Source organism: Staurois parvus, unplaced genomic scaffold, assembly GCF_062004578.1.
Source record: "Staurois parvus isolate SC_StPar_1 unplaced genomic scaffold, SC_StPar_1.0 ptg000085l, whole genome shotgun sequence".
In the NCBI taxonomy this organism is placed as follows: Eukaryota; Metazoa; Chordata; class Amphibia; order Anura; family Ranidae; genus Staurois; species Staurois parvus.
In genome coordinates, this window is record NW_028317881.1 from 1687013 (window position 1) to 1700398 (window position 13386).

The 13386-nt window shown below is 39.8% G+C and overlaps 1 protein-coding gene across 1 annotated transcript in view; it reads right to left on the minus strand.

Annotated features, from left to right (window-relative positions):
- The window catches only part of UBE2B (ubiquitin conjugating enzyme E2 B), a 47317-nt gene that overhangs the window by 11724 nt on the left and 22207 nt on the right, over window positions 1–13386 (minus strand). Inside the window, exons 2-3 of the mRNA XM_089669950.1 lie at window positions 6459–6539; window positions 4425–4450 (exon numbers count right to left, since the gene is read on the minus strand). Coding sequence (XP_089526076.1) covers window positions 4425–4450; window positions 6459–6539 — 107 coding nt within the window. The remainder of the gene's footprint in view (window positions 1–4424; window positions 4451–6458; window positions 6540–13386) is intronic.

The window sequence follows — 13386 nt, forward strand, 5'->3', positions numbered from 1 at the left end:
GAGGGCCAGTGTGCAAAAGTTCTTATAACGCCTTAGGGATATTCCTCCTTTTGGATTGTTAAACAAGAGACTTTAGTACAAACATTAAAGCGTATGTACACCCAACATTTCAAATTCCTGATATGTTCCTGCTGTACCATGTACTTATATGAAAAGGTATCTTGTTTTCTTTGTGTTGCTTCCTTTGTGTGATATCCCTGGTGTTCCTGACAGTCTTCCCCCTCTTTCTACTAAACGACCACACTAGGCAGGATAACACACCGTGGTCAGTTCTCTAGCTATGCTGGCAATGGAGGCGGCTCTCCTCCAATGGTCAGACTTAACCTGACATGCCCCCCCACACAACCTTTCACTGGAAAGTTCAGTGTACTGCTGTTTCTCCTTTCAGCTCTTAAGCAGCTGAGAATAGAGTTAATGTGATCACTTATAAAAAAGGGAAAAAAAGGATTTCAAATTTTTTTTTCTTATCTATACACAAATGTTTGGCCTTTCATTTTTATTTTAAACTGAATGGGTTGTTATACAAGGTGAAGGTTTGATGCACATGCCTCCAATTTGATATTACTATAATATGTGAAGTTGCCGTACATTGATAGCAAGGCCTCTCCAAGGGGATGATTTGTGCCATGATGTGAAGGGTTGTGGACTATGGTGAATGTTTTCTTTCATGATACTTGTATGGCCAATTTCTTCCTATTTTGCGTATAAGAGGTCAACGCATAACACCCCGGTCACATCGGGTGTGATTTGGCATGAGATTTGCATGCCATGCGAATTGCAAATCATATGCCAAATTGCACCCTACAGTGGTCAAATCAGTGCAGTTCCGACTTGGTCGGAGCCGCACCGATTTCTAAAGTAGTACACGTACTACTTTTGGTGAAATTTGCATAGACATCTGTGTCAGATGTCTTGAAAAATCGCACCTGCAATCAGCATCTCACCCGACTTTGAAATCGTGCCACTTCACTTCACAAGTAAATGTAACTCCTTTTTTCACTTCTTCAGTTCTTATTTGCAATGTATTTGAAGTCAATTTCTCTCCAATAAGCATAGGAGTGATAACATATAAATAGGATGTTAAAGAGGGACCAAACAGTATTTTTTTGTTTTGTTTTTTTAATTTGTAGGGCTTAATGGAGGCAAGCATGAAAGCAGTCACTGTGAACCCCAGGCTTTGGGGCTTATTATATACACACAAACAGAAATGTTTTGACAGCAATGTAAGAAATAAAACGGTTTACATTCTTTCAGAAAAGTCAAGTCTAGTTTTAAACACAGGAATATATGGAACAGCAAGCAGACAATTCACATAAATTTATGATATTAAAGAAAAACCCAGACAAACTGGTAAATACACAGATAAATGCAAACTCTTTTCACACTGCAAAGCCAGATAGGAGACAACGTAATTGCCGATTAAGCAATATATCTTCCAGGTTCAATGATTCTGCCCCAGGAAAAAGTAAAGTTTACAAACTGAAGCAATATCAACTATCACAATCTGTATTCTCTATTATAACTCAACAGGTCTAAAGTCTAGTACACAAGGGCCGAATATCGGGCATGTCCGAAAAAGGTATGTCGATCGACTCCCGATCAGTACTCTCAGCCATTGGCTGAGAGCACTGACAAATGTTCTGGTGAGGGGCAATTCCCCCCCCCCCCCGTCAAAACACAATAGCACAACAGGGGAGATTGCTGTACGAACATCGGATAGTTACAGATAGTACAGCGGCTCCTCCTCTACGGTCAGCTTTTTTATTTTTTCGTTCAGCCCACTGGATTGAACAAAAAAAAAAGAAAAAATTGTAGTGTGTACCAGTCCCTAGTGACATGGCTGTGTAGCATAAAGTTAACCTATAATGAGACACACAAATTGCCGACCTTTGCTAAATTCCTGGAATTGTAAATTGACTGCAAAGATGACTCTCTGACTTCAATCATTTTTTGGTCACAATGCCACAAACAAGTAAGCAGATCAGGAAGGTTTGGTCAGTTTACATTATCCCCCAACTCAGCGACTCAAAAAGCTCAAGTAAAAGGGTCGAGGCAACCTGGTCACAAAAGTACCTCTATACAAAAAATACACTACAAAAAGGGACTGTATAAGTACATAATACACTCTACATTTAATAATATACACCACTATTAAAATTATACAAAATGTATTCACAAAATATTAAAAGTACAATGTATTAGGGCCACACATGCTCGATTTACAGATCCACAATGCATTGACATTAAAAAAAACACAGTTGTTTCACCGTAGAACAATGGCTTTCCCACCCTACTCTGAGAATATACACATCCTTTGTTGTAGTCACATCAAATGACTTTAAGATGCTAGATGATAGTAGCAGGGTGGGATTTCAAGTTATGTCTTGATGTGTTTCGTGGGTTCTAAATATCCCACTTTCTCATGCTCTGTGAAACACTTGGAGGGGGTCTCATGGAGCATCCCTTCAACATAAACAAAGTTATACCATTCTATTAGCCCTCTTCTTCGGCCCCACAATTTATAGTGCATGATCCTTAGGGAGGACAGAGGCTATATACAGTTGTGTTCAAAATAATAGCAGTCAGACATCACTAACCTGATCAATCACTGTTTTTGGTAGAAATTATATTTCTACATGGCAAATAATTTACTAGCAGGTGTAGTAGAGTAATAGAAATCCAACAGACCCAGCAGTCATGACATGCATGCTGCTGATTCTGTGTAATTAAATCACTAATTGAAAGGGGCATGTTCAAAATAGTGTGGAGTTCTATTAGGGAGGTCATTCATTCTTTGAAAAACAGGTAGCAATTATTGCCCTTAAAAGGAAGGAATGCAGCTAATGTTGTACATACTGGTTACAGTGCATTTCTCTCTGAAATTCTCAGGAAAATGGGTCGTTCCAGACATTGTTCAGAAGAACAGCGTACCTTGATTAAAAAGTTGATTGGAGAGGGGGAAACATATAAAGAAGTGCAGAAAATGATAGGCTGCTCAGCTAAAATGATCGCGAATGCTTTAAAATGGCAACCAAAACCTGAAAGACGTGGAAGAAAGTGAAAAACTACCATTCGAATTGATAGAAGAATAGCCAAAATGGCAAGGACTCAGCCAACAATCAGCTCCAGGAAGATCAAAGGTCTAAAGTTACCTGTGAGTACTGTTACAATTAGAAGACGTCTATGTGAAGCCAAGCTATCTGCAAGAAGTTCCCGCAAAGTCCCACTGTTGAAAAAAAGACGTGCTGAAGAGGTTACAATTTGTCAAAGAGCACATTGACTGGTCTAAAGAGAAATGGCGCAACATTTCGTGGACTGGTGAAAGTAAGATTGTTCTTTTTGGGTCTAGTGGCCGGAGACAGTTTGTCAGACGAGCCCCAAACACTGAATTCAAGCCACAGTACACTGTGAAGACAGTGAAGCATGGTTACGCAAGCATCATGATATGGGGATGTTTCTCATACTACTATTTATCGCATACCAGGGATCATGGATCAGTTTGAATACATCAGAATACTTGAAGAGCTCATGCTGCCTTATGCTGAAGAGGAAATGCCCTTGAAATGGGTGTTCCAACAAGACAACGACCCCAAACACACCAGTAAACGTGCAACATCTTGGTTCCAGACCAACAAGATTGACGTTATGGAGTGGCCAGCCCAATCCCCGCATCTTAATCCAATAGAAAACTTGTGGGGTAACATAAAAAAATGCAGTTTCTGAGGCAAAACCAAGAAATAGAGAAGAACTGTGGAATGTAGTCCAATCATCCTGGGCTGGAATACCTGTTCAAAGGTGCCAGACGTTTGTTGACTCCATGCAACACAGATGTACAGCAGTTCTCAGAAACAGTGCTTATACAACTAAATATTAAATTAAGTGATTCAAAAGGAAAGCAAAATCTTCAAACACTTTTCAGTTTATATACTGAATGTTTGAGTTTGTAAAGAAGAATACAAACACTGCTATTTTTTTGAACAGTCTAATATTCACTTTTCTTCAATTTTTTTTATAGGAACAACACAAATTTGATAGGTTTATCTTCATGTTTTGATTTGGAATAGAATGTGTAGTGTTCCCAATGCATTTGTGTGTATGGAAATAAAAGCTATTAGAAGGATTTTAAGCGTTATTCACTTTTTTCAACACACTGCTATTATTTTGAACACAACTGTAGCTGCATATAAAACTTTCACCATCCATTAACCATTAACCTGTCTTGTAGTATACTGTATGTGTTTACCAGGGTAAGGCAGGGGCAGGAATGCCAAAAGACAAACCTGGTAACTAACATTTTAGGAGGTCAACATAAGCAACCTTGGTTTTTCTCCTTGATGGTTTCTTTAAATGCATTTTTAAGTTACACTGCAGTCAACATCACTCAGATGTGCACATCCTAAGCACGACAGTTATAGGAAACTTACCATCCTCAAATGGTGTTCCTTCAGGTCTGGAAAAAAAGGAAATATACAGTGGAAGTTAAATAGTGTATAGCATCACCATTTTGTAAAAGTACAAGATAATACTGCATTCTGTGGCCATTCACAGTGCAGTTTCTTGGAAAAAAGACCATTTCATTCCATACATGCAAAAACAAACTTTACTGGAGAATTTGCAAAATCTAACTGCAAACATTTTTCACTAAGTTCCTAATTAAGTTTTTTAACCACTTCAGCCCCAAGCCATTTCTGGCACTTATGTTTACATTTCAAAATCAGTATTTTTTTTGCTAGAAAATGTCTTAGAACCCTAAAAAACATTGTGTATTTTTAAAGCAGAGGCCCTAGAGAATAAGTTTTTTTTTATTATTATTATTTTTACACTATCAACTTAATTTTTTTGTTAATCACTTTTATTGCCATCACAAGGAATGTAAACATGCTCTGTGACAGCAATTTTTATGGAAGGATCTGGGGTCTAAGAGACCCCAAATCTCTCCTCTGCACTTGAAAGCAGTCAAAACACCAAGATCGGTGTTTTTGAATGTTTTCAGATTTATAAAAATTGTGCCGAGTAAACAGGAAGTGATGTCAGGTCATCGCATCCGATTTACAATAAAGGAGAGCCAATCAAAGCTGATTCCTGGTTTGTTCGGCCAGCCAGAGGACGCGCCTGCTACTTGTACAGCAATTGAGTGGCTAGTAGCTGCTCCGATTGCTTGTGCAAGAGAGCCGACCGCCAGCTCTAAAAACCGGTACCAGGGTGATGCCTGAAGCTGCAGTCATCACTCCAGTACAACCACAGAAAATCCAGCAATGTACGGGTACCTCGCTGGTCTGGAAGTGGTTAACAAGTATAACAATTTTGTGTTTATTTTATTACAATTTCACCCAATTTATACACCCCTTTTAATGTCTACAATCTTTGCTTTACAATCAAGCACTTACTACATCTACTGTGGTACAATTTTTTTAAAGAGAGAACAGCATAAAGTCAGTCACGGCCATACAGAGAGAGCACAGGAGAGGGAGATGAGTCATTTTTTTTTTAACTTTTGTGTAAATGTTAGCTTGAGCTATTGAGATCTTTAATCTGAGGCTGTTTAGAACTGTTAGGGTTTGTTAGCCCAGTCTGGGCATTATTTTATCACAACACATTTGAAAGCACAGCAACGTGCCACAATATGCTGCAGTACATAGATTTAACATAATGTGTATATTAATAATATAAATAAAACACAAAGCTTTGCAGATATCTCTGTAACCCGTCAGTACCCATACTATCACAAGGGATGATGTTCATCCCTTATGATAGCGATAAAAGTGATTAAAAAAATGTAAAGGAGACAGTGTCAGAAAATTGTTTTAAAATAAAATAAATAAAAACTTAAAGTGACTGACCCCATTGTGCACGCACAAAAAGGTGAATGCATATGTAGGTCCTGTACACATATGTAAGCAGTCTTAGCAGCACACGTGAGCTTTTGCCGTGAACGTTATAGCGAGAGCAATAGTTCTAGCACCAGAGCTTCTGTGTAACACTAAACTGGTAACCTGTAAAGACTTTAAAAGCATTGCCTATGGAAGTTTGTAAGTATTGTTGTTTGTCGCCATTCCACAGGCGTACACAATTTTAAAGTGTGTCATGTTAGGCATCTATTTACTTGGCGTAAAGCCAGCTTTTCTATTTTACCTAATAATTGGGTATTGGTATTGTGTTTTTTTTTTGCATTAAAACTCTTTAAAGTATATTTGCATTTGAAAAACAGCAGTGCAAATACTGTGTGGCGCAAAAAAAATTGCAAGACAAACCATTTTACTCTCCAGGGGCTCAGCTTAAAATAAATAAAAAAAAAAATATATATATATATATATATATATATATATATATATATATATATATATATATAGTTTGGGGGATGCAGATATTTACATGTATGAGAGAAGTGTCAATATTTGGCCCAGTATTGAAGTGGTTAAGGTGTAGTAGCCAAGTTGTCAATTGAAGGACAAACATACCCAAAAATGACTGCATTCCAGACCATAATATTATTTTCAGATGGTGCACCACTGACGCCAACAGGAGGATCTTCCTGTAATCTGAAAAGGCAAACATTTAAAAGGTTATGGAAATTCAAATTTTACATACTTTTTATGAAGATATATATATATATATAAAGAAGGCTCACTGAAAAGTTTAATTGTCTGCTTTTGCAATGAAGAAGAGAGGCAACCAGTTGAGGAAAAAGGCATTCTAAGCAAAAAGTGTAAATAAACTGCCTAAAGCACCATGGATGCATCCATTGTAATGCTTGTCACTTTACTCCTCCCTCTCTTAAAAAGGTCCCCCAAACTGAGTATTAAAAAAATAAAAAAAAAATAAAAAAAAAAATAAAAAAAAACACACACGCACTCTCTTTTCTCAAATCAGCACATGAGTATCAAACTGCATGGGTCCTCATGTCATGGCTATGCAGTTCCAATAATGCAGAGAGCAGAACTGAGGTAATGACATTAGCACCATTCCCAAAACCATTATATATCGACGCAGGACTGCATTGGTGATGCCCCCTAACACTGAGAACATCATGTAATGTGTACCGTGAGGGATGGATTGACAGAGATTGAAGGTATACATGGCAAACAGAGCCCAGAGTTGGGATTTAAAACGTATGTAAACCCTGACAAGCAACTTCTCTAACTTATTCCTGTTTGGTTTGTTCAATATACCATTATACCAAGCGTCCTGTATATTTGTAAGTTAAACTCTTGTTCCTACTCTTCCCTGGCAGCAGAGTTTATGCCCTGTCATTTATCTTGAAGATCTCTTCTACCTTCCCAATTTTACTTCTATCAACACAGTCAGTTTCTTTCCAGCCTCGTTCTCCACTACCTTGGCAGCAGTATGTCTGCACTTTGAGTTGACAGGGCACTCACAAGATGTCCTTACTGGTGTGCTAAAACAGAGTTTCTAGACACAGGCTGTGTACAAAGGACAGAAGAGCACTGTGACTATACAGAGCAGGATGGGAAATTGAAATATTAAAATAGCTTTTTTGTTTTTACATAGTTTTTTTTTTCCTGTTGTCATATCAGTAAAAAGGCATGCACGCCTAAAATGTTGCACAACTTGAAATACATTTTTAAACTAGTAAATATTCTGTAAGATAGGCATGCAAGCCTTTCTTAAGGCTGGAATCATGAATTCTGAGAGTCCCCTCATCTCAAAACCGGTGTTTCAAAAGCCATGGCATTAAAGCAGGATGAAAGTCCTTTAGATGAAAGGTCAGATGGGTCTTGTAAACTCCAGGAAATGTTAAGGCAACAGATATACGTATCCTGCACCAGGCATAAATTAGTTGAAAAACCTCTGCGTAAAAGTGACTGCTTCCCCAGGTCTAGACTTCGGCACTGAAATAGTCCAACTATGCCTGGGACATATTCCTCTTGTCAACTTTCTTCCACCTGTGATGTAAACTGCTAATAGCGTTGAATGCCTCATTTCACCCAAATGTAGAATATTGTACTTCTAGCAACACTGCCAGGCTCTTAGCTCATATCAATCTAATAGGGAGGCACTATCACATTGGCATTGTCCTAATGAGCTCTCATCAGATGACCTCTCATACGATACGTCCAGTGAAAAACAGTCAGTTTAATGGCAAGCCATGTCAGTGTTTATTGGCAACAAGGCTTCTTCCCTGGACTAGCTACTCTAAATCACCAGGGAATCCATTACTTCACCCTATAGCTACTCACATCTGTCATCGTATCTTTCGAGAGAAGAGATATAAGACTTCAGAGATAAATCTGCATGGTGATTTTTCCTGATCAGAGAAAACAGACTTGTTCCACTTTCATAGCATTCCCCATTGCAAATACCATGAGTGGCATGGTAACTGCGTCAAAATCTGGTCACTATGAAGCCCGACACTCCTATACAAAAGCAAATGGAGGACTAGGAATCCTTCTGTAGATATTAAACACGATCCTGAAGCTTCTACAGTTTTTCAGGTGGTAAAAAAACATTTGTCAGTCCAGTGTCCAAAATGATGCGAAGATATTCAGAGTGAGGAGATGGTCAAAGATAATTGTTCAGTCAATATCTTTTAGGGTACACAATGGGGTTGATTAACTAAAACTGGAGAGTGCAAAATCTGGTGCAGCCGTGCATGGTAGCCAATCAGCACCTAACTTCAGCTTGTTCAATTAAGCTTTGACAATAAAACCTGGAAGCTGACTGGTTTGTATGTAGAGTTGCATCAGATTTTGCACTCTCCAGGTTTAGTAAATCAACCCTAATGTTATCTGAAGGTTGTCCACAAAGGCATACATTTTCCCTCCACAGTAAATTGTCCAGGTATGCCATCATGAAAATACCTTTGTAAACACACTCAAGACGGAGGAAAGGGCTACAAACTGATATGGTTTCCCTGTACAGTGAATAATCAGCAAACACTGTGGAATTGAGCAGATCGGGAGAATTAGGTATGCATCCAGCATATCTAGACACAACAGTGGACACATCTACCGCCAGGTGGATGCTATCCTGAACTTGTGAACCTTTTTTTTTTTTTTTTGAGTCCAGGAACAAATATCCCCATTGCCAAAAGTCCCTTTACAGCCATCAAAGGGCCTGAAGTCTGGAACGCATAGACATCACCAGACGCTGGGTTTCATCCCTGGTGATGCTCTGCCAGGCCTCTACTGCAACTGTCTTCAGTTCCTGCTTGTTCTTGGGGCATTTTCCCTTCAGCAAGTGAAATGCATGCTCAATCGGATTCAGGTCAAGTGATTGACTTGGCCATTGCATAACATTCCACTTCTTTCCCTTAAAAAATTCTTTGGTTGCTTTTGCAGTATGCTTTGGGTCATTGTCCATCTGCACTGTGAAGAGGCGTCCAATGAGTTCTGAAGCATTTGGCTGAATATGAGCAGATAATATTGCCCGAAACACTTCAGAATTCATCCTGCTGCTTTTGTCAGCAGTCACATCATCAATAAATACAAGAGAACCAGTTCCATTGGCAGCCATACATGCCCACGCCATGACACTACCACCACCATGCTTCACTGATGAGGTGGTATGCTTAGGATCATGAGCAGTTCCTTTCCTTCTCCATACTCTTCTCTTCCCATCACTCTGGTACAAGTTGATCTTGGTCTCATCTGTCCATAGGATGTTGTTCCAGAACTGTGAAGGCTTTTTTAGATGTCGTTTGACAAACTCTAATCTGGCCTTCCCGTTTTTGAGGCTCACCAATGGTTTACATCTTGTGGTGAACCCTCTGTGTTCACTCTGGTGAAGTCTAGCTGCTCTTGATTGTTGACTTTGACACACATACACCTACCTCCTGGAGAGTGTTCTTGATCTGGCCAACTGTTGTGAGGGGTGTTTTCTTCACCAGGGAAAGAATTCTTCGGTCATCCACCACAGTTGTTTTCCGCGGTCTTCCGGGTCTTTTGGTGTTTCTGAGCTCACTGGTGTGTTCCTTCTTTTTAAGGATGTTCCAAACAGTTGTTTTGGCCACGCCTAATGTTTTTGCTATCTCTCTGATGGGTTTGTTTTGTTTTTTCAGCCTAATGATGGCTTGCTTCACTGATAGTGACAGCTCTTTGGATCTCATCTTGAGAGCTGACAGCAACAGATTCCAAATGCAAATAGCACACTTGAAATTAACTCTGGACCTTTTATCTGCTCATTGTAATTGGGATAATGAGGGAATAACACACACCTGGCCATGGGACAGCTGAGAAGCCAATTGTCCCATTACTTTTGGTCCCTTAACAAGTGGGAGGCACATATGCAAACTGTTGTAATTCCTACACCGTTCACCTGATTTGGATGTAAATACCCTCAAATTAAAGCTGACAGTCTGCAGTTAAAGCACATCTTGTTCGTTTCATTTCAAATCCATTGTGGTGGTGTATAGAGCCAAAAATGTTAGAATTGTGTCGATGTCCCAATATTTATGGACATGACTGTATGTGTGTGTATGTATGTATGTATGTATGTATGTATGTATGTATGTATGTATGTATGTATACATATATATATATATATATATATACACACACACACACACACACACACACACACACACATACACATACATATATATATACATACTTTTTTTTTTTTTAAAGAATTACAAAGCAGTATCTCTGCTAAAGAATGGGAGAATGAAATTGAGAATCTAGTTGCCATAGGAAACTAGGAGAGTTCTTCATACCTATGGGCCTGTTTTATAAGGCCCATAGGTATGAGCCATATCATCACCTGAAAAAGAAATACACTTGCAAATTTTTATGTGCCTTCCACTTTGCTTGCTTTGGAAAGTCCTGTACAGTTCAAATCAGTGGATCAGTTTGTCAAAGCAAACATTTATTGCTGGTTAAGACAAAAAAAAAAAAAAAAACCTAATGGGGGTTGTATACCAAATTATGCGCAAAGAAAACCCATTTAAAAGAAAAAACAAAACAAAACAAAGCACAACAGTATTTTTGCTTGCACATGATTCAATGATGGAAGTTAGCAAAGCTTCACCACATAAGCTCTAAGGCCTAGTTCACACCTATGAATGTTTTTAGTGCTTTTTGCATTTTGCAGAAACTCACTACAGTCCATTTGGTTTCCTATGGGACATGTTCACATCTATGTCTTCAGCTGCTGCATTTTGGATAGGGTCAGGGACTTTTTTCCTGTAGCAGCTTGCGACACACGTAGGCGTGAACCAGGCCTAAAAGAAAATTTCCTTGCAAAATGAACAGCCTATTTGCCTTTAGGCAATCAATCCCAAAATGTGTGTTTACCCAAACACTGTGTACATGTTTGACCAATGGTATGCTGCAGAGCAGGTGTGTTTGACTTGACCAGAACTTTTTGTACATTAAAGCAGAACTAAAACCCAATTGGATGACACTTAAAGAAGAATTCCAGATTTACTTTCACAAGTCACAAAAGTTAGTTTGGGCCAAGCTGGCACAAACAAATTATTTCCCTGACAGAATGGTCTGGCCTTTAGAATTGCTTTCAAAGAGTGTAATAGCATTAGCTACATACAACTAGCGACATCATGTTGTAGCAGCACTACAAGCGACTTCCCCTCTGCTGCTAGACATAAAAAGAGCCTTAGTGTATCCCCATAGTCCAGGGGTGGGCAAACTTTTTGACTTGAGGGCCGCAATGGGTTCATATATTGGACCCGAGGGCCGGACCAAGAGTAGATGAATGATGTGTATGTGTCATCCATAGTAAGTATAGTAATATTCCCCCATAGTAAGCACAGTAATTCATCCCCCATATAGTATTTCATCCCCCATATAGTAATTCATCCCCCATATAGTAATTCATCCCCACTATAGTAATTCATCCCCCATATTAATTCATCCCCCATATTAAGCCCCCAAGTCCCCCCTGTGTCAATTCACTTACCTTTGCTCCGCGTGTTCCTCTCGCCGTGTTCCCGCACCGTTCCGGTGTAGCATGAATATCTGTCTCCTATGAGGATCTGTCCCCCTCGACGTATCTGCGTATGTGCCAGTTTCAGGCATTAGCAGCCGATCGGCGATCTCCGGCACATGCGCAGATACGTCGAGGGGGACAGATCCTCATAGGAGACAGATTTTCGTGCTACACCGGTCTTCAGGGCGGACTGTGAGAGGAGCCTAGCGGGAGCCTAGCTCCGCGGGCCGGATTAAAAGGTTTGCCCATTGCTGCCATAGTCCATCAGGGGCACGTATGACAGGGTGACAATGCAGAAGCACAAATAGCAGAAAGTTGTCACCTTATAACAGAATTACCTGAACAAGAACCAACTTTGAAGAATCACTATATATTATTTAATCTTTAGATTTCAATGACTAGGTTTTGTTCCACCGTGTAGTGGATCCGCTTGCTCAGTGGGGGTTCTCTCCGCTGAACAAGCGGATTACAGCTCTGTCTGCTCTGCTGCTGCAGAGCAGACACAGAGCTGCTCGCTCTCCTCAATGGGCAGTCGGACCACCTGACCGTTTCCGTCCGACCTGATCAGATCCCCATCCGTCCCTTTTTGTCAGATCAGATCGGATGTTGGCGGGTGTAAAACGAACACATGTTCATTTACACCCGCCGCTTCACTAAAGGAGAATGGAGGTTTCGATTGGGTCCGCCTGAAAAATGGGCAGGCAGACCTAATCGGAACGTCCATGTGAAATAGCCCTTAAAGGATAATAAGCTCACCTTTGGAAATATGTTACATGTTCCATCTGTTTTTAGGGTAGAACATGTAAGATGTTCCCAATGCTACACCTGCTGCCCCCCTCCCTGTGACAGAAATATGGGGAGAAGTTCCCCGTACTAGCTGTCACTTTTTAAAAAGGGCACGGACCTGCGGGGCTTGACCCACAAGGCTGCGTCATTCATTCACAGAGTTCTGTGAATGAACTACAAGCCCCGACAGCCTTGGCGGCTGTCAGCTTGTAGTTCTCAATGAACTACCACGGTGCTGAGGAGCGCTGTGGTAGTTCATTGAATCTTCCTGTCTCTTTATCTGCTTGCCTGCACATCCTGTAAGGGCAAACAGATATACTAACAGGTCTGCAAGAGACCTGCATGGTACCTGCTGATCGCTGGTGCAATGCTTTACAGGCTCCTGCAACCAAAAATAATAAATGCACATTTTTCTACCTGCAAAAAATGTGCATTTATTATTTTTGGTTAAAAGTTGAACTTATCATTTTAACTCAAAGAGGTTTGAAAATACATACTGTAACTAGATGCATGCAATATTTTACACTGCAGAACAGGCCAAAGCCTTTTGTAAAAATGATTTATTGAAAAGTCAGTAATCCCTACAAATGGGGATTGCTGGCTTTTCAATAAATCACATTTTACAAAAGGAAAAAATACATAGGGATCTATTTATATAAAATTTCCTGGACATATGTCACAAGAATTTGCCCAGTC